This window comes from Ambystoma mexicanum, chromosome 3p (assembly GCF_040938575.1).
Source record: "Ambystoma mexicanum isolate Mex_15411 chromosome 3p, UKY_AmexF1_1, whole genome shotgun sequence".
Classification (NCBI taxonomy): Eukaryota; Metazoa; Chordata; class Amphibia; order Caudata; family Ambystomatidae; genus Ambystoma; species Ambystoma mexicanum.
Window position 1 is genome coordinate 388464645 of NC_090925.1, and position 27332 is coordinate 388491976.

Here is a 27332-nt window from a genome sequence, read left to right on the forward strand (position 1 = left end):
ATCTCTCTATATCCGCTCCGTGCCCAGACCGCCATGTGCGCACTCTCGATTCCGTTCTTTTATCCTTCTTGCCCCTAAGTATTGGAACTCTTTTCTGCTTTCTATTCTTTCTTTTCCCTTCCACCCACTTTACCGCTCTTGCTTAAGAACTCATCTTATCTCCTTTGTGGCCTAATGTAGTTTGTTGCTTTTTATCACTGTCAATGGTTATTGTACTGCTTATCTTATAGCACAGCCCTTAGTCGTAAGCCCTTTATAAATGATAATAAAATACAAATACTAATACACAAACAAAGGAAGAATTCAATAGGGAGCATAAAAAATTGCACCACCTGGGGAAGGGCTTCAGGTGGCTGGAACAGCGGGCGAGAATGTACATTCTCGCCCGCTGTTCCAGCCACCTGATTAGCCAATGGCCCTTCCCCAGGTGCGAATATAAAATCTTGTCATGATTGTCTTTGTGTTTGAGGGTTTTCCGCTACCTTTATTGAGTCTTGAAACAGAATTCCCAACTTTCTTTTTCTCTAATGCTGATATTTTGCACACTACAGCTATATCGATCCGGTACAATGGATTATCAGTTGTCTACTTCTTGTTTCTGATGCTTATTCCGCTGATCCGGAGCCCATCAGCTGCAACAATGAAAGGTAGGTGACCCAGCAACTTTGAACATATGCTTATCACAAACCATCCTGTGAGAGATGAATCCTTCAGAAAAGCAGCATGCTCTTGTCAAATCTGTATTTGCATTTATATGTATTTGCCTTTTAAAGTACTTTTGCCAAAGCGCTAACCATACATGTACAGTGCAATAGCATGGGTGTGAAAATTGCATGATGAAAATGAAGAGGAGGAGACTGGCAGTATGTTTTAGATGAGAACAATAGAGGGGAAAAGAGGAAAGTGATCTCAGAACAAGTGGGAGTTTGTTTTGAGATGTATGGGTCAAAAAGGAAAAATAGTGCAAACGGAATTGAGCACAGGGAGGAGGGCGAAGAGACAAAACAAACTGGGATTGTGATCTGAGACTATGGGGGGAAAGCAGAAAGAGATCAAAGCAGAAGGACAGGGGGAGTCAAACCATGAAGACACTAAAAGACAATGCAAAAAAAGGGAAATAGTAAATAGGATTTTTTAATGTCAACCAACAAAGAGAAAACAGTGCAGTGTATACAGATTCATGAGGAGAGAGATATAACAGCAGACGAATCGAAGAATCATAGATATAACGAAAAGAAGCCAAATGATTTGCAGGGCTACCAAGAAGAAGAGCCGACTAGTCAAGATGAGAGTAGGATAGAGTAGGGATTACACGTTTAGCAATGTGAAAAGAAAAAAAGGTGCACGCGTTCCTAACATTGAACAAGTGAAAGCATCAAGATTGGTCGACAGTGGAGACATGTGGGGCTAAAGAAAGCGACGAATCAAAGATTGCCCCAAGATTACGGGCAGAATAAGTTACTGAAGAAGTTAAGGCGGCCGAAAGGTGCTGGAAACAGGGGGCAAAAGAGGGTGGGATAATTGAAGCAGGAAAAAACAAGAGCCCTGTTTTGGAGGGATTAAGGTGAAGGAAACTGGTCAACATCCGGGACTGAATAGCGAATATAAAGGGTGGAGTGAGATGAGAAAAAAGATTTGTGAACTGTCAGCATCGGCGTGGTGGGAAATACCAAATGAAGAAATTATAGCAGGATCGCGTATAAGGAGACAAGAAGAGGACCGAGCACAGACCGCTGTGAAACCCCAGAATGTAATAGTCGAGGGAATGCCATAAAGGCAGCTACCCACTACAAAGACATCCCGAAAGCTGGGGCCTTTGCTTCACAACAAGTGAGAACTTGCCCTTAAGATGACCATGCTGCAAGGACACTGTTCATTGCACCTTTGAACCAATATTGTTTCATTTTTAATTTCCACTGCAAAAAATAGGATCCATAAAGGTGGCATTTCTTGCAAGGAAAAAGTTATTTTGACTGCAGTGCATTGACAATGTAATACTATGGGCCTCATTATGAGTTTGGTGGTATACTGCTGGTAAATCCGGTGGGATACCACTAAAAGGTCATACCGTTACCGACACTTGGTCTGCCAGAATTACTGTCATGTTAATTCTGCACCGGCATACTTGTAATGAGGCCCGATGTCATTTTAATCTATATTGTCAACACTATTTTTGCAGTGGGTTTGTATATCCATTTAACAGAATACTAAATATTGTGGTTTGAGAACCGGTCTGCTAAAGGGGAAGTCCTTATATATTCAATGTGGCACAATTACTGCTGAATCCAGACGAGAGCTGACCCTGGCACTGCAGGCAAGGGTTTCCAGTTCAGAAAAGTTTCTAAACCCAAGCTTTATGTTCCCTGTGCATCAAACACCCGTCCTACCCAATAATCCCCAGGTCACTCTGCACTTAAGAAAGTATATGGGCACATTTGAAGTGCACAGCGTAAGGTGTGGGCAAGTACTACCCTGGAGTAGGGGGGCTGCTTCTCCTTAAGGAGGACAATGGGAATCAATCCCATCAAGGTCACATTATATTTGCTTTAATAAAAACATTCATTTCTGAGCAAGCTTTCGATATATGCGTGAGCTTCGGCATGTTTTGATGATTCATTATTTTTCATCACTATTTTGTTATTGTATTATTTCTAAACCACAGCTTTAATGCCTACCTATATCGTTAAAGGTGCCATTAACAAGTCCAAATGTTAAGCAGTTGTAGAGGAGGTCCCAGATATGGCCTGCACTTCAGCCAGCCATTTTGAGGTGCCAGGAACATACTCGCCAAGATCTGTGACGTAGGAGAAACAAATAAACCAACAGAGAGCGGCACTTGGACTCTGCCCAGTGCCCATCAGAAGAGCAATGCCTGTTGAAGTGACTATAACCAGACAACCATGGGCAGCCCGGTACCCGCTGAGACAACCGTACCAGCAGTTAACACGAAATGAAGACTACTTGCAAACTGTCCCCGAAGAGACCCAAAGAGCCTTAATGGAAGGCGAGAGGTGATGACCCAAGGGCCCGGACAGACGTACAGATGAACATAAACGACAATCGAAAGATGACACACAAGGACGAAATGTGAAGAGTAATGATGTAATGGACTTGTAAGAAGAAACAATGTTGATATATAAAGACACGTAACCATGAAGTGAGATGAAATATGCAACTAACTAATGCCTGTAAATAGGCTTGGAACGCAAGAAGCTAAGGAAACGGTACTGTTTGCAATGCTTAGTAGAAGAATAGAGCGGCAAGCGGAAATTATATATCTACCTCAATGAAGCACATTATACAAGTGCGACTCCATTTTGTAAAAGCAGAATTAAGCCCAGGCTGCAAGGTGCCAAACAGGCCGAGATTCATATTCCAGCTAAAGCCAGAAGGAAATAGCAGAATCGAAACTGAGCACAAAGCAGCTCATGCCTGGGAATTCGAGGTCAACTCAAGGAAGGGAGGAGAGCGGCAACTTCGAAGAATCAAAACTTCAGAGCATAGCAGCCTGCCCCGTGAAGGTCGAGATAAGGAGGCCCCAGGCAGGTGGCAAGGCTAAGAAAGAATCAAATACACGAAAAGAAGGAAAATGAAGCAGATTCACAGTGAACAGACACGTGACCAGCCAAGCGCGAAGAGGTACCAACGTCTGATGTCACCCAGAACCCGAGGATGCCATAACTTTTCCTGATAAGCTACCGTTTCGAGGCCATCCTCAGCCAACTAATTGACACATAGCCCTAAGGTACTGATTGATGGAAGGGTGGCAGGGTGAATCTTGGGTCACACCGCATCTGGGTGTCCATTCTGCATGCTGCTAATTAAAGTGAAGATTTATGTCTAGGGGTGTAATCATAATTGACCAAATAATCTAGGGTCCTATAGCTAGTAGAACCAATGAGACGTTGTACTTGTAGTGACCTCTATCACGAGTGATGTAGAGGAATGGGCGAAGACGCCCACCCATTAAGAGTTATCCAATCCTCTCACTCTGTTACCATATACAGATATAACCCCTATACTTAAGTTACCTTTCCCAACCAATAGAATTGCATGACAGTTGTGGAGAGTAACATGTCAGGGATGACGAGAATGTACTATAACTATTGCTGTCTGAATGAAGAATTTGGAAGTTGAAGCGAGACAGGCAATCACATCACTGTTTATTTCCATTTGTTTCCCTGTTTTTTGTACTTGTCATTAAACGGACTTCCCTTTGCCAAACTACTGAGTTGTCCTTATTTATTGGTGGTGGAGTAAGAGAATCCTGCACCCCATCCTCCTCAAGGTGCAGCTATCTCGTCTTAAAAGTACTTGGTGGTGAGCTCTGATCCCATGGGCCCGTCAGAGGTTGCTCCGCCCACCTGTACACAGTGTTAAAAAATATTACATATCTATATACATTATATAAAATAAAATTATGTTGGGTTTAAAAAGGCTTGCTGAAAGAAACCCTTTCACCTAAAATGTGAAAGTAGAGCAATCCATTTGAGCCAAGTCACGCATTCCACAGTGCCACCTAGAAGCCATCGCTGGAAGTTCCCCTCCAGTTCAGAGCCACATCAGCAAGGCATTGGGAGTATGCAAACCAGCTCAAATGCAAGCCTTTTGCTCCCGGAAATTGTCTTTGTCTTAGAGGTCAGTGATAATTTATGCATGGCTTCATCAGCCAGAGAAAGGTATTTTGCAGGCCCTTGCTGCCAGTGCCTGGGTTGGAGCAGGTGGGGATACCTCCACCGGGAGCAGGGCTTCCCAAAGGCAGTCGTGAGTAATACTCTGAGTCCTAACACCATGCATGAGTCTCCTGATTCCTCCTACCTCTTCCACTAGCCTTGGACCAACCTAGCCACCTCGTTCCTTCCCGTTCTCACTGTGTTTGCCTACTCCTTCAGTTGTTACCATTTCCTCCTGATTCCCTCGACACCCTCCAAATGTAACATCCTTCTCAAAATATCCAGCCTCTTTTCTTCCTGCTACTTCATTTTCTCCAACTCTTTACCACCTCCTCTTGATGACAGCCCTTCTAAACTCTTGCCACCCACTCCTGATACCCCCTCCTCCAGCTCGTCACCTCCTCCTCTTGATGTTACCGCCTTTGTCAAACTATCAGCAACTCATTTGAACAAAACCACCTCCACAATCTCTCTGCTGCCTGCTCCTGATATTAACCTCTCTGCCAAACTCTAAGCACCACTGCCTGACAAACCTACCTTCTCCTCCAGCTCCTCACCTCTTGCCTCCTTCTCCTCCTCTTGTCTCTGCTAGCCTCCCCTCTTCAGTAGACCATGGACTATGCTTCAAAGTCCTCCAACTGACAGCCACAACCTGCTTCAACAGACCACATTACCAGTCTTGGCTGGCTGGCTGGCTGCTTTTTACAGGCTAGTTCCCCCTCACCTGGGTGGGAGTGAGTTGAGGATTTGCACCTATAGGTCCCAAGCGTTGAAGGTCAGTGATTGATTGTGGTTCTCAGATTCTTTGAGACTAAGGCTGAGTGGGTAAGCCTAGGTCTATATGAACCCTGACAGCTATTTTGGAATTACCAGAATGAGTATTAAGAGCTGCCTGTCCCTGGGAGAAGGCTGTAGCTAGGAGTTGGGCCTGTAAGCTTACATTGGGAGCGGTAAGGATGCTCATATTGCCTATTGTATATTCAATATAGTCCTAGAATCGAACCTGTGGGCTTGCAGGGCCTTTGGGAAAACCCTCAAGGATCTTCTTGTAGGTCCAAAGAGTGGGGAAGGGTGTGGCAACGGTGCCTACAATAGGACTAGCCCTTGCCCCGTGATGCGGACCAAAGGAGAGTGGTGGCCGGGGGATCCTCCCCGTATCGTCGCCGCACCCATCACCCACTAACTCATGGATGCATCCATCCCACGGGCCCACTCTTGCAGCAATCTGCACCAATAGGCATGGGATCCCATTTTACAGATATCTGGGAAAAGAAGCCCAAACATATCTGCATTTGTGTAAAGGTTCTGTCTTTTTCAATGTTGCCTGCTCTTTGCTTGCATTTTCCACAATGGTCTAATTATTTTATTGTGGCATGGTTCTGCATCAGACTTACACTTTCTTTGAACAAGTTGCTTGGTCACCATGTTTGGTTTGTGTATCCCAATCTCTGAGTGGTGCCCTATTTCACCTGTCCCTGGCATCAGTAGGGGCCAGAAGGGGCATACAAACCCACCATGTCAGTGATGTGGTACCACTAGGGTTTCCACCCATAACGTGGGATGCCAGACATTTTATTGTGTGTAATAAGAATAAGTGTGAATTGCATAGATAAGCAGTTTCAAACGTGGCTGTTTGATCCCACTCAAGATGTCAATAGCTTTGTGAGACTGCACCATGGAAGGTCCAGAGCAATTAAGCAAAGTGTTTTACGGGGTTAGTTCAGGGTCCAACTTCTTCTGTTGGCGACCTTAATATAACACCATTGGGAAGTGTTGCGTCGGTGTGGTAAATTGTTGGAGGAACAAGTACCCCTGCCTCCTTGGTTACTCAAAGAAATGGTGAACCACACATTGACTGCGCCAAACAAGATCCAATATGGTTTCAAACATTGTTTATCTTTGTAAGCAATTCAAACGAAACATACATTTATTCAACTGTTGTGCCCATTGCTTGGTGCGCCCATTGATTGTTAACACGTGTTTCGGCCTCTCTAGGGCTCTTTTCAAAACAAAACAGATTAGGGCAATTTAAATCATATCCATATTCATAATGTATTCAAAACAAAGTCACGGGATAATCCCTTCATGAACGGCACAAAGCGTTTCTCGCGTCGACTTTGTTTTGAATACATTATGAATATGGATATGATTTAAATTGCCTCAAATTGCCCTAATCTGTTTTGTTTTGAAAAGGGCCCTAGAGAGGCCAAAACACGTGTGAACAATCAATGGGCACAACAGTTGAATAAATTAGTGTTTCATTTGAATTGCTTACAAAGATAAACAATGTTTGAAACCATATTGGATCTTGTGTGGCGCAGTCAATGTGTGGTCCACCATTCCCAGACACATCGGGGTGCATGGAATGGAAATATGCCAAATGTGGGCACCTATAGGGATCATACACAGTGCTTCTCCCCTCTCCTGCCTTTATTCATCTTTTGCATGACCTACAGCGTCACAGTGGCTGTTGTTTTTCAGAAAAGTGCGGATAGCACCTTGAGGTATTGCCATTACCATGGAGAAGGGCGCACAGAGCACCCCTACCAGGCTATATGCATTGTGTACCGTCTGCTTGTGCTCTGATTCTGAGGTGAAATACCTCCATCAAGTGGAATAGGTCTTATGTGATACTCTTTAATGATAACTTGAAATACACAACTGATGTCAAGGGTATCGTACCAAAATAGAGGACAAGAAAATACCGAACACACAAATGCCGAATTCCGAAGTCCGCATTTCACTGCAATTATATGGGGTGGAGGGCGGGTTAGGGTAATTACAAATATAAGGGGAGTATGGGAGGGCTGTGGGGGTGCGAAGGGGTCTGTCCCCGCATATAATTGCGGTGACATGTTCGGGAAAAAAAATCGACATTTTTGTGTGCAGTATTTTCAATTCGCAGTGATCACATAGATCCATGTCTAGCAGTAGCTTGACACTTTCTTATATGGTGCAGGTGCAATTGTTACCTATGATTCGAGACTGCAAAAGTTGAATATTTGTTCTGTTTTCTTTTTAAGGACGCACTGGGAAGTTCCTCAGAACAATATATTACACCAGTTTCATGTTCCTTCTGATACAGTCTTCCTTCCAGATTGCCTTTCACTATGTAAAGCCTAAAGGTACAATTACATTTTTTTTGTTGTGTTTTATCAACAAAAGTGACATCGCCAGTGAATTTAAACGAATATAAATTTTTCTTTAAAGGTCTTTGAATAGTTAATTTTTTTAATATCTTGGATCCTTAATTTATATTCTCGCCTGATGTATTGCTTTTTTCTGCGGCAGCTACACTTTTGTTTAATTTCCTTTTGATTTTTGGTATTTTCTTGATTATTAGTAAAGGATGATTAGGCCTATGCTCTTATCAACATTCGTTCTGTACTAAGCTATGTATGCTTCACTCTTGTGTGCACAAGCAGATATGCTTTCAGATCATTATTGCATCACTGTGTTATTTGCACCAGTACAAATGGAATGGAAGCTTCCTTATGTTTTGCAGGTTTTTTTTACACGGCTTTGTTTCCGTTGGTACTCATTAATTAGAATTTAGAATCAGGAAATCCTATACTATAGATACATTTTTTAGGACGTTTGTGCATTGGGGACCAGGCATGCCCCCAGGAATATTTACACTGAGACACCGCTTCACCTCTCAACCCCTCCTCTTACAAGAGTCAGAAAAGGATGACCTTTGGAACCCAGTGGAGTGATAGATGTCATAGCCAATTGATTCTCAAATTCGTACTATAATGCTGTTTTAATATGGCTTTCATGCGCCAGCAGGAGGGTGGACATGGCCGTTAATGGCCTGCCAGCACAAGCCATCCTCGGCATGGGCTGTGGGCCGTTACCGCCATGTCCGTCCACCTGCCAGGGCATGAAAGCCAGTCGCTCCCCGTGGTTCATCCAGGGTCAAATGGCTTTCTTTTATTTCCCCTCCGAAGAGTGGTACCGCAAGCGACACCAATCTCTGAAGGAAAAAGAAAATGAACCAAAGTATCCTGTTGCCATAGGGAATAGGGACTAAGCCTCTTTTCCATTTCTATGGCAATGGCCGGAGAGGGAGGTGCGGCAGACCAAAGCTCAAAGCTCCCTGTTGCCTCCCCAAATTCAAAACAATTGTGTCACCCAGGGACTGACCTCGGGTGGCTGGAACAGCGGGCGGAGAAGCCATATCATTGCCCCCTGTTCCAGCCACCTGATTGGTCAATGGCTCTTCCCGGGTGCAAATAAGTATGTGTAGTTCAAGATTACAAACACTTTAATGTTAGGGTGAGTGTTTTAAAAAAGGAAATGAGGACCACGCCCACTGTACATTATGTACTTAGTGATTAAACCATTCAACTTTTATAACATATATATATTTGTCAAATATAAACATCTATGGTCATTCTTATGTTCCCAAAATGCTCTTTGATTTTGGGTAAAGCAGCCAGTACCCTCTTGTCACCTTTCCTTTTTTTATAGAGGCATTTCAATGATGTTTAGGTTTATGCTAGGTTTTAATATTGTAGTTTTCTCAGTAAGATAATTGTGACATTCTTATCAGGAATGAACTATATAGACACTGTAAGTGCTCATGAGAAATGAAAACTGCCACCATTTTAAGAGAACAGGTTTACAATTTCAGTACAATTAAATAATTTCCTTTTTCAAAAGTTTCTTTTGCTGAAAATACACCATTCCGTCTCCCAAAATGTCCTTCCTTCTTATGAAGGGTAATTCGCAGATCAAAAACAATTATCTTTTCTTTCTACAAGCACTAAGGCAATCTTTAATTTCGTGTGCTGGTCACTAATTGGTTGGTAACACTGTAACAGAGAGAGGTCCTCAAAACGAGGTCGGCGGTAACCCCGGTGGGATGCCACCGGCCTCGTAGCACCGTTCCGCCACCTGATATCCTGGTGCCACTGGGATATTCCAGGTGGCGTCGGGCCACGATGACAGGCAGCAGAAAGTGTAAGTCCCCATTCCCTTGGTGTCCCGTAGGACTCTACGAGAATGTGGACACGGAAGCACTGGCACTGTTGCTAACGGTGCCAGTGCTTCTGTGAAAACCATGCCTGCAGGGGCCGGTGCTCCTTGCAGGTCAGACCCGCCGGGAGCACCGGCCCCTGTAGGCATTCTCGTAGTCTGGCGGTCCAGAAAGGGTGCCGCTATGTTGCTACCAGCACCCTTATTTCCAGACTGCCATGTTTGTGATGAGGCCCAGTGAGTGTGGTGACGTGAGCACGGCACAAGGATGCGTGTGTGCCACATCATACATTGAATGAAGACGGTGGCCACTCTCGGGGCATCAGTCGAATTAACTGCAACTTACTAGTGTGGTGTCCATTACTGTGGTGTGTCCCCCACGCTATCCAAGCATAACATTTGGTAATGAAGTTGGGGGGAGCAGCTAGACACCGCCCCTCAGTCTGCCAACGGAGAACCCTATACCCTCTCCCACGCAAAAAGAAGTCTTCTTCCACCTGCACCAGGAACTGTAAGGGGCACCAGGAACTGTAAGGGAGAAAGAGCAGTGACTACTATGTCTGCACAGTAACAAGTGGCTGCAGACTGCAGGAATCCCTAGCCTTGATTGGACGATTACAGTGATTGCTAAAACCCTTGGCCAGTCACGGCAGGGAACCACTTCACTGCATTAGTGTACCTCGCCCTGCAGAATGGTGCATATCCTCTCCAGCCGGGTGGTGGCACACATCCTGCCACCGCGATGTACAGAGACCGGCACTTCGAGATGAATTGTATCATCATCCAACACCCCTGGGATAAGTGCTAAGTAGTCACGTGGTCGTCCACCAAGACCAAATCAACAGGTCCACAGTTCCATAGAGGTCCAGCCACTGCGATTGATGTGCTGGGACCCTCAGCGATGCTTGTACCCAAATGGGTTGTATTGGTGGAACCCCTTGAATTTTTTTTCGCTGCAGCCGGAGTGAAAGAGGACACACACAAGAGATCCATGTTCCTGTTTTACGTGGGAAGCAAGGAGCACATATTGTTTGAGACACTTCCGAGGAGTGATGACTCATATCACAATGCGGTGAGAGTGCTCAATGACTAATTCTCCCCGATGGTTTATGCGGACTATGAACGGATTCAGCTAAGACCAGCAGTGTAAGGCCCGAATGAGTGCATTGACAGTTTCTACACCCGACTGTGACAACTAAATGCCACATGCGCATTCCCCGACGAGGATGGCGAGCTGCACAGACAGATAATACAAAAGTGTAGTTCAAACCACCTATGGAAGCAGATTCTCAAAGAACCAGGACTCCTGCTGCAGTGGATACTGGAGTTGGGGAAGGTGCAGGAGCTAGTAGCATCCAGAGCCATTCACATGGAAGACGCCATGAAAGGGCTAAAGGTGGAATAGGCATAGGTGATCATAGGTGATCACTTTATCACCTCATAGGTCCACAAGAAACAAGAAGGGTAAGCCGAGGTTGGCCCAACATGCTCAAAAAAGAGAAGACACCCAACGGCCGTGTGAGTCCTGCGGAGGGGTGTTACCACATGTGGATAGCTGGCCAGCTACCGGCTGCCAGTGCGGACGTTGTGGGAAAATGTGACATTTTGCTGACGTCTGCAGGGCCCCGTGCCCGATTATGTCGCAGCCGAAAGTGAAAGCATCACAGAGGGAACAGGTGGCAAAGGTGGACACTCTCTCTGAAGACGACCCAAGGTTGGACACAGCCATGAGAGAGGATTACTAGCCAGAGGTGGACATCGTATCAGTGGATGTCAGCGACTCAGAGGAGGTGTTATTCATGTCATTGATAGCACTGTGACTACAACACCGATGACGTCAACCACGCTGCGAGGTGGCAGTACTCTCCACCTAAGCGCTAGTGCTAATCGACAGGGGTGTATCAGTTACATCATGCTAACAACTCAATACTCCCAGCTACTCCCTAAGTCACAGCTATCTTTGCCGAAAATACACATCTTCACATATGGAGGCAGAACACACATTCCGCTGGACGGTGCAATTCAGGTGATGGTGGAGGACAAGGACCAGTGTACCCCAGCAATGTTCTACTTCACCAGGACAGCTAAAGATACACTCCTGAGTTGTTCCAAGGCAGAGATCCTGCGCCTGGTACACTTTGCATTAAAGGTATATCTCACATACGTGGACAAGGTGTGCGAGGAATACAATGATCTATTCCTGGGCATAGGGTGCCAAAGGTGTCCGAAAGTGCGCCGACACGTGGATGAAACGATCCAGGCTGTGGCACTGCGGTACCGACATATCCTGTTTCATCTATGTAAAAAGGTGGATTATGAACTGCTGCATATGGAACAGGCAGACATCATCGAGTGTGAGCACAGGCCTACTCTCTGGGTGTCCCTGATAGTGGTAGCTCAAGCACCTGGGTGAGGTGTGGTTGTATGTGGACATGCCACTCCCGAACAGGGCCATTAAAAGGGAGAGACCTCCTACACCCACTCGTGATGACATAGTTGCAGATCTGCATGGGGTAGCAGTGTTCTCCACCATAGACTTGAGAGCCGGATATCACCAAGTGCCGTTACACAAGGAGTCAAGGTCGATTACAACATTTTTGTCCCACATTGGCCTATTTCAGTACAAAAGGCTACTGTCATGACCCTTGCCCCTGGCCCTCACTGGCAAGTCAGCCTTCCAGTTAGGGCCGGTCAAAGGCCTTAAAACCTCATCCAAGACTCTCATAGTGTCAGTCCTGGTGCCTTTGGCGCCAGGCTCATAACCATCATGAAGACCAACATTAGAATGGGACTGTTTATTTGGGACTATTTAACTTGGGGGGGTTCCGCCAAAATGGAGGCACACACATAGCTCAGTTGCACGGAACTGACCTATGCGGTCTAGTCTTTTGGGTGTGGCAGGCCTAGGACTACTTTACCTGTACTACTTTGGGTGTGGCAGGCCTGGGACTATTTTACCTGGACTACTTTACCTGAGACTATTTAAACCACACCCAAACAGCAGAACATGCTTTGCGTTATTCTGCTGTGGACAGCATAACGCTCAACGTGCCTAGTTCTTTGATGCCAGCTTACCTGAAACCAAGGACCTGCAGAGAGAGAAAGAATACTAGAAACTTACCTGGAACAGTATCCTGTCTTCAATCGGTTGCTGACTTCAGTTCCACTCACCTGAAGGTACGAACTCCATCATCCGGCACCGCATGCATCCTGGAATACCATAACCTGGAAAGAGGAGAAAGAAAGACAGCATTAGTAAGCGTTTACTCACGTTTCCTCCCGAATGAAGAAAGCCACACAATTCTTACCTGTGTAGTCATCTCCTGGTCAGTATCATTGCTGGAACATTACGGCGCTCGGCGAGGAACATCGCAACCTGCAAGGAGAGAAAAGACAGAGGTTAGCAATATAAAAGGCAAAACAGCGCAACGCATCGCTCATTACTCAATGGACAGCATCGCGCACACTGCGCTTTCGCCTACCGGCACATGCTCATCTTCACAATGCATGACAACACCAAGATACCTTTCCATACCTAAAAGGAAAGAAGCAAGACATTATTATTCGAACTAAGAGGAACATAAGAACTGCATATCAAGACTATAAAGCAGCAAATCTACGGAGTCGCAGAAGGCCTGGATTCCCACAGGGTGGGGCTTGCACCAGTGAAGGAACTTGGTCGCTGCTCGCCCCCACATCTACGCGCCCCTGCCACGAGGAACAGGACGGAGAATCCACCTTTTACAATATTAAGGTGAGGAGAAGGCCCAAGGGGGAGGAAGGAGTTGAGGCCCAGGCAGGTGGGAAAACATAAAGACAATCTGGTATTGAATCCAGCTCTCCTATATTGCAGACCCATCTTTAACCAGAGGCATTACCAAGGGACCGGGAGAGGGTTCGAGAGTGCAAATCATCCAACCAGGGCTGGGTGGCGTCCCCGTGGATACCAGGTGAGCGTAACAGAACACAAAACCTCAATAATATTATCCACCTGGGCGTCATGGAGACTTCAGAGACTGACCAGTTAGTTCAGTTGTTGGGACAATTACGCGCTGAAGTACATTCAGCCAGGCAAGAAACCAACGCTCTTAGGAGGGATTGATTGTTACTAAGGATCGTACCGGCGAAATAAGTAGACAATTGCTCCAATCACAGGCAGGACAGACCCCATTGCCTGGTAACATTCCGCCAGCACCTGTACCAACTTCTTCCACCAATCCAGTACAAATAACCCTTCCTGGGGCAGTTCCTTTAGCTCCACCTGAACGATTTACAGGGGACCCCAAGAAGCATGCAACGTTCATGAACCAGTGTCATCTAATTTCCTTTGCAGACCTGGGGTTTTTCCTAACGACCAAGCGCAGGTTGCTTTTGTCTTGTCATATCTGATTGGCAGTGTTGCGGATTGGTCGGTACCATTGGTAAGTCAGGATAACCCATTGTTACATGGCTTTGGGGGTTTCCAGATGGAAATGGAAAAACTCTTTGCTCGTCATACCCAAGGCCAAGCATTTAACAACTAACTTTTGTCACTCCGTCAAGGAAGTCAAGACTTGCTTACATATATAGCAACATTTAACAGACTAGTCGTTGAATCTGGGTGACCTGAGGAAAAAACGACCACACTATTTCATCGGGGTCTACAAGGGGAACTAAAGGATGTCCTTGCTCAAGTGGTTAACCCACCTAAAGACTGTGGAGAATTCATCAACCTTGTGGTGCAATTAGATCCCAGATTACAAGACTGAAAAGCAGACCGGATAAGGTTAGACTCTCGAGCTGTGTATGTCCGGTCAAAGGAGAATGTTGCACGTACATTGGAAAACATGGTAGAACCCATGCAAATCGGAGGTGTACGGCCCCCTTTAACTAAACCTGAAAGAGACAAGAGAAGGCAACAGCAATTATGCCTATATTGCGGAAAATCAGGCCACTTCCTCAAACAATGTCCAGTCAAACCACCAAGCAGAACTGTTGGAGCCACAGCGAAGGAAGATAATAACAAGGAGTTGGAAAACTACCAACCCCATCAAGCGCAGAGGTCCGCTTGTCAAGCGAGAAGGATGAGCCACAGACCTCACACTTTGCATTACCAGTAATTTTGATCAATCACCAAATACCGTTTTGGATGCATGCTGTCGAAGCATACATAGACAATGGAGCAGTTGGGAATTATGTAGACCAAGATCTGGCAGCAGAGATGGGGCTTCCCTTATGCCCTAAGTCGACTACTGAAAAAGTTACTACTGTTGATGGGACAGAAATAGTTTCCGGACCAGTAACCAAATGTACAGCAGCACTAACCCTATTGTGCCAGGATGGACACCGAGAATCTATGGCATTCGATCTCATCAAAGCTCCTCCGTTTCAACTAATCTTAGGGATGCCATGGTTGGTAGCTCACAACCCTCTAATAGATTGGCGAGCCAAGAAGTTGGCCTTTTCCGATGATTGTGCTAGCACCTGTTATTACTAAGAAAAGGGGAAAACAGACTTATGTACATCTGCTACTCCCGGTACGGCGGCGATTGTACTAGGTGTGACTAGTTCTCTACCAAATGAATACCAAGATTTTCAAGACGTGTTCCAGAAAGAACAAGCCAATACTCTACTACCGCACAGGCCCTACGATTGTCAGATCGACCTCATACCTGGTGCGCAAATTCCTTGTGGTCGAATCTATGCACTTACTGAACCAGAAAACCTCCATTTGAAATCTTATTTTGATCAGTACCTGGTAAATGGATTTATCCGCCCATCTAAATCACTGGCAGCCAGTCCCTTATTCTTCGTACCAAAGAAGGAAGGAGATTTGAGGACTTGCATCGACTATCGCACATTAAACCAGATCACAGTAAAAAAACTGTTATCCACTGCCCCTTATTCCCGAATTATTGGATCAAGTCAAAGACGCCCAAATCTATACCAAACTGGACCTTAGGGGGGCGTAACATCTTGTTCGAGTGAAGAAAGGAGACAAATGGAAAACCACCTTTCGTACCAAATACGGCTTGTATGAATACCAGGTAATGCCTTTTGGACGTTGCAACACTCCTGCTGCATTCCAGTACTTTATGAATGATGTTTAGCAGGAGTTAATCGATGTTTGCGCCCTGGTTTACATTGATGACATCTTAGTGTATTCTGCTACAAAAGAAGAACATGTCAGGCATGTCCGCTCCGTCCTTACTAAACTCCACCAACATATACTGTATGCTAAACTCAAAAAATGCTCTTTTCATGTCACAAGTGGAGTTCCTTGGTTTTATCCTCACACCAAAAGGTATCAGAATGGATAGGCACAAGGTAGATGCCATTCTTAACTGGCCGTCACCAACTTCATTTAAAGGAATCCAGAGTATGTTGGGCTTTGCAAACTTTTACCGCCGATTCATCCCAGATTTTTCCCAAATAGTGCATCCAATTACATCACTATTGAGAAAAATAATAAAAAGTTCCATTGGACCAAAGAAGCAGAAAAGGCCTTTCAAGAACTTAAGAAAAATTCACTTCTGCTCCAGTTCTACAGCATCCTCGCCCACACCTACCTTATATAGTTGAAACAGATGCCTCTAGCATGGCTATGGGAGCTGTTCTCTCACAAAGGGACCGAGGAACTGGCCAGTTACACCCTGTGGCCTTCTGGTCACGAAAATTCTCACCTCCCAGAACTCTTGGCTATAAAATCAGCTTTCAAGGCATGGTGACACTATCTCCTTGGTGCTAGACATACTGTCACGGTCATAACTGATCATCGAAATCTGCAATACTTAAAAACAGCAAAGGCTCAATCATCCGTCAACTGCGGTGGGCTCTTTTTTTCGCTGAATAGGACTATGTGATCAACGCCAGGAGTCCAAAATGGAAAGGCTGATGCCTTCTTCCACATGGGTGTTGATGAAAAGGTATATATAACTCCAGATCAAGTAGCCATCATTCCAGAAGACAAACTCCTGGGTTTTACGACAGCGTTGACACAGGGTGAACTCCAAAACAAGATCCAACTCTTAATGGATCCCACTTTCTCACAAGAGTGGTGTACTCAAGGAGAACATTACACCATTAAAGACCAGTTACCATATTTTAGGAACCGTCTATACTTGCCAAGTAAATATTTACAAGAGCAGGTTATTTCGGGTTATCACGACTCCCTGATTGAAGGTCATCCTGAAATTGCCAAAACTCTAGTTAAAGTAAAACTAAACTATTGATGGCCCACATGGCGCAAAGACATCATACAATGTATTCAATCTTGCGGTGTGTGTGCACAAAACAAGTCCCAAAAGCAGAAACCAGCTGGTCTTCTCCAACCATTGGAAATTCCTCCTGCACCATGGCACACACTGTCCCTTGATTTCATTACAGATCTACCTCCCAGTCAAGGATTCAACACCATCTTAGTAGTTGTAGACTTGTTCTCTAAAATGGCACACTTTATTCCTTTTAAGGGTCTTCCAAATGCATCCAATTTAGCAAAAGTATTCCTGGAGGAAATTGTACGGCTACATGCCTTTTCATCGGTCTTGATCTCAGATCGAGGCAGTCAGTTTGGATCCAACTTCTGGAGGAAATGCTGTTCAATGGCCCAAACTGACATTCGACTATCCACAAGTCACCATCCTCAAACAGGTGGCCAAACAGAAAGAACAAACCAAACCCTCGAGCAATACTTACGTTGCATGTTACATCAAGTGGAAAGAAATTGGAAGGACTTGTTATGGATAGCTGAATATGCCTAAAATAATTCATTACACACCAGCACTGGACAAACACCTTTCTACACTATATATGGTAGACATCTACGTACTTCAGAATTGGATCTCCCAACCCCTTTGGAAATGCCAGTGGTTAAAACCCTACATATCACTATTTCCCAGGCCTTCAAAGAAGCAGCAGAACATTTACTCCAAGCCAAGAACAGACAAAAATAATTTGCTGACCAACATCGTAGTAAAGCCCCTGACTATCAAATTGGAGATAAGGTCTGGTTAGCATCAAAATATGTGCCCATAAAAGGGACTCTGACCTTTCGTCCCCGATATCTGGGACCTTATTCTATTGAATCCATAATAAATCCAGTGGCAGTTAAATTAGCCCTACCACCCACTATGCAGATTCATCCTGTGTTTCACGTATCACTCCTGAAATCGGTACAACCCGGTACTCTGGTTACAATACGACCAAGACCAGTATTAGTTGATGGAGAACCAGAGTTTGAAGTAAAGGATATCCTAGACTCAAAGTACACCAGGTCCAAACTATACTACTTAGTTGATTGGAAGGGATACGGCCCTCAAGACCAATCATGGGAACCTAGTGAATACATCCATGCACCTCGCTTAATTAAAAAGTTCCATCAGAATTACGAAGCCAAACCAGGACCAGGCAGAAGTGCCACAGTGAGAGAGGACTTGGGGGGGGGGGGGGGGGAGGGGGGGAGCGCTGTCATGACCCTTGCCCCTGGCCTTCACTGGCAAGTCAGCCTTCCAGTTAGGGCCAGGTCAAAGGAATTAAAACATCATCAAAGACTCTCTAGGAGTCAGTCCTGGTGCCTTTGGCGCCAGGCTCATAACCATCATGAAGACCAACATTAGAATGGGACTATTTACTTGGGACTATTTAACTTGGGGGGTTCAGCCAACATGGAGGCACACACATAGCTCAGTTACAAGGAACTGAGCTATGCGGTCTAGTCTTTTAGGTGTGGCAGGCCTGGGACTACTTTACTTGGACTACTTTGGGTGTGGCAGGCCTGGGACTATTTTACCTGGACTACTTTACCTGAGACTATTTAAACCACACCCAAACAGCAGAACATGCTTTGCATTATTCTGCTGTGGGCAGCGTAACGCTCACCGTGTCCAGTTCTTTGATGCCAGTTTACCTGAAACCAAGGACCTGCAGAGAGAGAAAGAACACTACGAAACTTACCTGGAACAGTATCCTGTCTTCAATCCATCGCTGACTTCAGTTCCACTCACCTGAAGGGACAGCATTAGTAAGCGTTTATTCATGTTTCCTCCCGAATTAAGAAAGCCACACAATTCTTACCTAGGTAGTCATTTCCTGGTCAGTATCATTGCTGGAACATTATGGCGCTCGGCGAGGAACATCGCAACCTGCAAGGAGAGAAAAGACAGAGGTTAGCAATATAAAAGGCTAAACAGCGCTGCGCATCGCGCATTACTCACCGGACAGCATCGCGCACACCGCGCTTTCGCCTACCGGCCCATGCTCATCTTCAAAATGCATGACAACACAAAAATACCTTTCCATACCTAAAAGGAAAGAAGCAAGACATTATTATTCGAACTAAGAGGAACATCAGAACTGCATATAAAGACTGTAATGCTGCAAACCTACAGAGTTGCAGCAGGCCTGGATTCCCACAGCGGGGGCTTGCACCAGTGAAGGAACTTGGTCGCTGCTCACCCCCACATCTACGTGTCCCTGCCACGGGGAGAAAGACGGAGAATCCACCTTTTACAATATTAAGGTGAGGAGAAGGCCCAAGGGGGAGGAAGGAGTTGAGGCCAAGGGAGGTGGGAAAACATAAAGACAATCTGGTATTGAATCCAGCTCTCCTATATTGCAGACCCATCTTTAACCAGAGGCATTACCAAGAGACCAGGATATGGTTCGAGAGTGCAAATCATCCAACCAGGGCTGGGTGGCGTCCCTGCGGATACCAGGTGAGCGTAACAGCTACGTGTCAATGTCTCATCCACAGCCAAAGTATTCCAGCACACCATCTGAGGAGTACGTAGTAGTCTAAAAGGGGTCATAAACATCCACACAACATGCTCAAAGTCTGGGACCGAGCATCTACATATACTGAAGGGAGTGTTTTGACAACTGAGAGACAAAGGTCTCACACTACATCAAAAGAAATGACATTTCCTGCAATCCTGAGTACAATTCACCGGATCCATGTTCCAAGCAAGCAGTATTTCACCAAATCTGTTGAAGGTGCAGCCATCCAGGAATTTTGACTGCCAACTAACCCTTCTGTGGTGCACAACAATCTGGGGTTGGTGAACTTTTGCAGCAGGTTCATCCCAAACCTGCCCACCATCACAGACCCCCTGAGGGCACTCGTTAAGAAGGACGCCTTCGATCGGTCAAAAGAATTGTAAAGAAGGATGTAACCCAAAACTTGTACAATAGAAATAATCCAAAAGGCCAAATAACCACTGCAGCGCCTTGCAAGGGAAAACAAGGTTTATTACATGCAAAAAGGTCTCAGACAGTCCCATAGAACCAAAAAGACACAGAGTTCGTCACGCCCCAAGAAGTTACAGGTTATATAGCGGAAACTGCATATTAGCATACATAGGTTACAATGTCATCCCACCACCCTCATTGGCTGCAGCCTATAGAACATGCTAATACCCCCTACGTTCCCTGGACCGATTGACCACACCTTATCTAAACCCATTCCCCCATCCACGTGTCCCACTACATCATCACTGTTGAATCCAGGTACCTGATTGGCCGACATGTACACTGATACACTAATATAACGTGACCGTCACATGATGTGCATCCCTCTGACCCAGACACGTTCAGAGTGAGACTGGCAAGGCCAACTCGGCTTTGATAAGACAATAGGCCTTCTCATTATTCCAGATGCCGCGGCGCACACAAGCTGTACCACCGACCTTGCACAAAATTTACTGGCATCACCTCTGCTCCTGCTATCCCAAATCACAGAACGTTCCAGACGCGACTCCCCACTATCTCTGTCAATCCCCAGGTGCCCCATAAGGATGTGACCAGGGCAACGCTCCTGAGTCTGAATTTCAGGGACTTATTTGCTTTGGTTATGCGTCTACTTGTAGCTCAAATGGGGTGACCGCTCCTTGGGTGAGGGCTGTGGAGCTCTAAATCTTCACCTGGCCTATTGGCAGCACAAAACTCTGTGCCCTATTCTCATGAATTTGCCTTTCAAAGAGGAGATCCCTACCTGCTCTCCCAAAAGATAACATGCTAATCCCACTACTTTCAGGCTCTGCAGCTGGACACAATTAGTGCTGATCTGTGCACTGCAGATGACCTTGGCTTCTCTCTTGGGGGACGGAAAAGGGATTTGTCTTGGAGTGGAGCTAAACAGAGCTGCAGCTGCACATCAGGGTCTTCATTCTGTTCATTGTGTACTAGGCCTTAAAATCCAATATGGCGGCACTTCTGCCATGTTGACACGCTGACCTAGCTCTTCCCATTGTACCTTTCTGACCCCATCTTCCACTTAACTCTCTCCTCACTGAAGAATATAACTTCATATACTACTTCTAAACACAGGGCCTATAAGAGTGCCATGTCCATAACCTCTGACGCTGCAACATTAATATGTGTGTTGCTCATTCTGTGTTGCTCTATGATGTATCTATTATGTGTTAAAACTAACTACAAGTGCGCCATCTACAGCGTAAAACTTAACATGCTCACACTGTGGCACGTACTAATAGGTTTTTCTCAGCCTGAAACATTTTGCCTGACTGAGGCGCTTTAAGTGCATCCCAAGATTCCCCCCTTGAGTTAATACTCCATTAACTAACCTAGCTGCTTCACTTCTTCTATAGTCATCATCTTTGGGTATCAATGCCCTACACACATGGCGTAAACTCCCCCCCCCCGACATATTCTTCCAGAGTGCATGTCATAAAACAACAACCCCGATCTCCTGCTAAGTTAACCCACTGCTCTACATAATTCTCAGGGTTAGGTGGAGGGGAGGTCAGAGTACCCGGGAGTCCGAAATCTCGCTCTACTCTCACCATTTTTGATTTTTTCAACACCATCCCATTTATCAGTCTACGTATACATGTGTTTTGTGAGAGGAGGAGCTCTACCCGTTGTTATTGACACCATCATAGTTGAACTCTTTGGCAGGGTCTGCGTACAGCATCTCAAACTCATCTGTCACAAGCAAAAAATCCCAAGCAGAACACCATGATAGGAACCAGTAACTTTACTGCTATTTCCAAACACAAGGGGGCCCTCGAGAACATCAAATCAAACCAGTCAACAGCATTTTTCTCCTGTTTCCTTCTCCATGGCAATCCTCAAGTTGTAAAGGGCCCCCATTGCATGGGTTAAGGACCCGTTATTTGCATCATTTGGGGGGATGTAGATGCAACAAGACTAGCCAGATTTTCTTGCACACTCCCCCCTCCATAGCTGTGAGCAAATCCAGAATGTATCTGTTCTGGAGGGTCATGAGTCGTATAGCTCGTAATTCAGTCTTAATGGAATTGAGACCTTGCTCTGTTTGGTTTGCTAATTGTAACATCTCCCACCTGGTTTTCTGAAGCCACTTTGCATTTGCTGCAGTCTGGATACCTGGCACTAGGAGGGAGGCAAAGAAGTTTTCCGTCCTGGCGAACAAACAAAACTGGTCTGGGATCGCCTTCAATTTACCAGATGAGTAATTGAATCTTTTCTGGTGCCAAAGCCTTGGTGAGCAGCAGACACGGTTGTTGGATGGGGCCTTAGTTGTTTCTGAGGGTGGCACGTTTATAACTGTCGTATAGGTGTCAGGAACTACCACTACCAGTGTACTACGTGTAGGTACACGTATTGTCAGCACACCCAGTACACATCCATTACCGTTGCTGTGCCTTCAGTCATATCAGGAATAAAGAGGGTTTTATTGTAACAAATGTTGGTTCCTATAGGCATAGTGCCATTTCCTTTGAAGCAAAAGGAATAATTCACTGGTATCTGCACTTTTGCTGGCTCCTCACTTAACTCGATTGATTTCAACTTTAGCACATCGTTTCCCCTTATCCTGCTACAGTTCTGATTGACGCATGCAACTATATGCTCTGAGAACCCCAGTAAGTCCTCCGCAACACAGCTCAGTACTCCTGCCACCCATCTATAGTTGGAAAACAATGCACCATCCATTTTAAACAATGGACTTATTTTACAGTGGGCTTGTGCTTTGTTCTTGGCACACTCTTCATCATCTCTGTACATTATGACTGCTTGGACCGTGTGCCCTTGGAAAAGACTACTCTGCACAGGGCCAGGTGTACTAAACATAGGGCTATAAGAAGCAGCATTTCTTGAGGTATAAACAACTTGGGTGTACCTGTTGCATGAGGTATCAAAGAGCATACATAGCAGCTGTCATCTGACCTCATCCTCCCTTCTTCATGCATGATTATACCACATGCTATCCGTCTCGAGGTGGTGTACATCTGCCAAGGTATCCAAAATTATGCCTTTGTACTGATGATATTCTATATCTCTCACTTTCCTTCCTGGTTCGTGTCATCCCCGAATGTACATCTGTGTCAATTCCATATCCCCCCCCCTTTATATGCCCTACCTATATAAAATAACCACAGAGAAACAGTACAGAAACAACAAAACAATACAGCATATACAACATATCATGTATATTACACAACGCTTGTGATCTTGAACCTACAGAGGGGTAAAAAAAAGAAAAACATGCAGAAAAATCAACACTTTTGATCAGAGTATAAGGATTGATCGATTGCAACATTGAAAGAAAAACATGATGCAAAGTATACTGTTACATCACTCAGTAACTTCTTCATTTTCCCTAGAACGTGGAGCAGTACCGGGTGCTTTCCGAACATCAGACAAGTAAACCCAATACCGCACTCCTACACACAAACTGCAAATGGGGTGGTGTAGACCACGGTATAAGGGCCCAGGAACTGTTCCTGCCAGAGCCTTACAATATTCAGCACATATACTTGGTCCCCAGGATACAGTTGTGGCACTGGCAAGTTCACTGCATCCATTGACAATGTCTCAGCTGTATTTTCTTTTTCTAGGAGCAATCCATCAAGACAAAAACATTATACTTTTTGTTAGCTCCCTATGCATATAGGTGTGAAAGGTGTATTCATTATTTTCCCCGTCACTATCTCATGCATGGACAAGTGATGGTCCTTGCTTGGCTGCGTTCTCAGTCTAAACAAAGCCAGAGGGAGACAATGCAACCAATTCCTCCCTAACATAGAACACATTTTAGACAGTCTTGCTTTTAACAGTTCGTTCAATCATTCCACATGACAGTTGACCTGAGGCTGGTAAATCGAGCACAGCTTGTGTCGTATCCCTAATAGGGATGCAATTTCTTTAAACAAATCGCTAAAAAAGTGAGCCCCATTATCAGACTTTAGGACCTCACATATCCCCCAGTGAGGAAAACTCTTGCATACAAAACATTTAGCTGCTCACTTAGCAACTGGTTGTACACAAGGGCCAGCCTCAATCCAATGGGAAAATGGGCAAACCACAACAATAAGATTCTGCATGTTTAACATGTCCATGTAATCAATGTGGAGTTCCCGGAAGGGTCCAGTTGGACTGGGCAATGAAATGTCCTGTGGGTGTGTCCTGTACTGTAAAGATGACAAGTAGTACAATTTGCCACAATTTCATTGAAATATTCATGCAAGTTGGGGACAAACCAGTCCTCCAGAACATCAGCTGAAATGTGCTGTTTAGAAGTGTGCGCTGGGTAATGCAGTTGCCCAAGAGCAACCATGTGCAACACCCGTGGCATTACTACTTTATCTGTAATGTTTTGTCTCCATATCAAATCAGTTGGTCAAAGTGAGCACCCCCTTTTAACCCAAATGTCCTTACATCCTGGGGTGCCTGACCTTGTAGTTCAATTATTTGTGTGAGTGGTAGGTACTGTTGTATATGGTATTGCTAACTGCAACTGTTGATTTGCCACCTCAGGATATGCAGTGACATCTGGTTCCCACAAATACACTGCTTCTTTGGCAGCCTCATCTGCTGCATCATAGCAGAGGTAAACAGGGTCTGTATTTTGGGTGTCGGCAGCGCATTTAACCACTGCTACTAGTGTTGGGTGGACAAAGTGTATATTAATCTCTCCAACAAGGCCGGCTGCATGTTGCACAGGTGCACCATCTGACCTCCTAAACCCTCTCCATCTGGACAACCCTGAATGTACAGTGGTGGTGGCATACGCAGAGTCAGAATATATGGTCACTAAACATCCTTGGGATGCTTCTAATGCTTCAATTAATGCAATCAGTTCTGCTGCCTGTGCCGAATAGTGTGTTGGTAACCCCTTTTGAACTAAAACCTCATACTCCCTGTCTACAAGCAAGGTACACCCTGATGCACCTGTACGTCTCTGTCCAGTCTCTTGATCAATCGTTGATGACTCATCAACGAAGAGGACCTCCCATTCTTGAGATGCATCCTCCCATGCCTGCATTAAATCATTCTCAGGAACTTAATATGTAAGACAATCATGCACCTGCTCGCCTTGCTGATCAGGTATTACAATAAATGTGGCAGAGTTTACTGTGCAACACCTAACAATGTGAATGGACGGGCTTGACAGAATAACTTCATATGCAGAGGCCCTTTGTGTGTTTAGGGTGGACCTGGATCATTCAAGAATTGCAACCACTGCATGCTCTACATATAACGTTATGGAGTCAATTGCAAAGGCCACAGTGGCCAGTGCCTGCGCACAAGAGAATTGACCCTCCTTCACTGGGTCTAATATGCCACTGTAGTATGCCAAGCGCTTGTGTCCAATGTATGTTTGCTGAGTCAACACTGCAGACATGACCAGACCATTAGAATGTGAAAACAAATAAAATGGTCTTGCGTAATCAGAGGTTGCTAGTACTGGTGTATTGCTTATAGCATTCTTAAGCCTTTGGAAACATGTAATAATTTCTCTGGATCATGTCTCCCCTCCTCTTCAACATCTATCTAAACCCACTCCCCCACACTGGTCCGATCCCACAATCATACCTGCTACAACTACGCAGACGACACTGAGATCATCCTTAAAATCCCAAAATCGTCTGGTTCCAACCATCCAGATCTGTCACTATGCCTCTCAGATATTGACTACTGGATGACAACCAACCACCTCATCTTCAATCCTGGGAAAACGGAAATCAAATCCGTATCCAGAACCTGTTTCTTCCATCCACACATCCTCAGACAGATGTTTCCATACCTCACCTATCCGCACCGTTTCTCTGCCATCATCTCCATCATCCTCTCTTGCTTAGAATACGCAATTGGCCTTTACCCAGGCACACCAGCATTTCAGCTAAAGCCACTGCAAAAAATCCCAAATGCTGCAACCTGCCTGCTCATTGACCTACCTCCCAGAGAGTACATCAGCCCTACACTGAGTCCTCCATTGGCTCCCTATTGGTCAACACACTACCTTTAAATACATGTGCATCACTCACTGTGCCAGCCACAACACCAGCCTGGAATTCTTCCAAGACAAAGTCACTCGCTACCACCACTCAAGAACACTCAGAACTCGCACAGCATCTCTCCTAGTTTTCCCACATTATAACTCCTGGAACTCCCTACTCCTGCACATCCAAAATATTGACAATCACTTGGCATTCAGAAAGGACCTCAAAATCTGGCTCTTCCCTCCCTCCTCTTGAAACCCTCTCACACTCTATACTGTCAATAGGTGCACAGAAACCCTGACCCAAACACAACAATACCCCATGGATGCTGGCAGCGGCACACCAAGACAAACTCTCCACCGCCCACCCACCCTCACTGACAAACAATCATAGATCACACCCCTGTCCCTCCCTGTCCCTCTCTAACTGCTCAGACTTTCATCCCACGACTAGCAATACCAGCCAATCCCATTCGACCAAGAAAAACGACTTTGAAGCCAAACTCCATCCAATCACATGATACGTATACCTTGGTACCACGTCTGTGGAAACAGGCACGGCCACCCATCCATGCACCCTAGCATGCAGCTATGGCTATGCTATTCCAGTCTAGCAGCTCACATAGCTGTCCACACTGAAACCCCTGACTAGTATACAGCGACAACCTATGAAAAATTTCAGTCTAGCGCGGCACACATCAGATCTCCAGCACTAGCACTCTATCCTAAACCACCAACAGCACCTGCCCATGTGCCTGACCTCCGGGCTGCTTAGTAGAGCCTAACCAGCCCACCTAAGTTGTAAACTGGTAAAATGCACACATGCATCTCTTAATGTATCTCTTAGAACTTCCTAAACATGGACTGCGGTCACTGAAGCGTTCAAACCACAAAGCTCATTGAGGCAATACAAAACAATAAGTGCTCCTTTGCTTTTCTGTGCTTCGGTCAATCCGTGCAGCAAAGGCTTTGTGTAACTAGAATAGTCAAAAATCCATGCCCTGCAATAGTTATACAACCACAAAACTGTTGCATTTGTTTAACTGTGTTTGACTGTGGTGTGTTTTGTACTGCAGCTGCTCTCTCTGGTGTTCCTTGTTTTTCTGTACCCCTAGCGAAGTCTAGTGTGTTGGAATCTTTGTCCGTGATAGGTAAACGCAGTGTGGTATTGAGAGTCAGGGTGGAATGGAGAAGAACATATTTTTCAAGTCAATCCCAGTAAAATATGTGGCCTCATTGGGTATATTGCAAAGGATCGTGGCAGGGTTCGGTACTACTGAGAATTCAGTTTCTACAATATTATTCAATGGTTCTCTATAATCCTCCAACTTAACCCCTTCGCTTTTTTAACAGGATATATTACTGTGTTGCATGGGCACTCTGAAGGTACTATGATACCCTATTTCCAAAGCACCATAATTGTCTTATGTATTCCCTCATCTGCTTCTCTCGATAATGGATACTGTCGTACTCTGCGTCAC

At 45.3% G+C, this 27332-nt stretch overlaps 1 protein-coding gene across 1 annotated transcript in view; it reads left to right on the forward strand.

The window, feature by feature from the left end:
- Positions 1-601: 601 nt before the first annotated feature.
- Positions 602-27332, forward strand: part of LOC138579901 (piezo-type mechanosensitive ion channel component 2-like) — a 2232767-nt gene continuing 2206036 nt past the window's right edge. The window contains exons 1-2 of the mRNA XM_069650129.1: positions 602-647; positions 7697-7798. Of these exons, the coding sequence (XP_069506230.1) occupies positions 602-647; positions 7697-7798 (148 nt within the window). The remainder of the gene's footprint in view (positions 648-7696; positions 7799-27332) is intronic.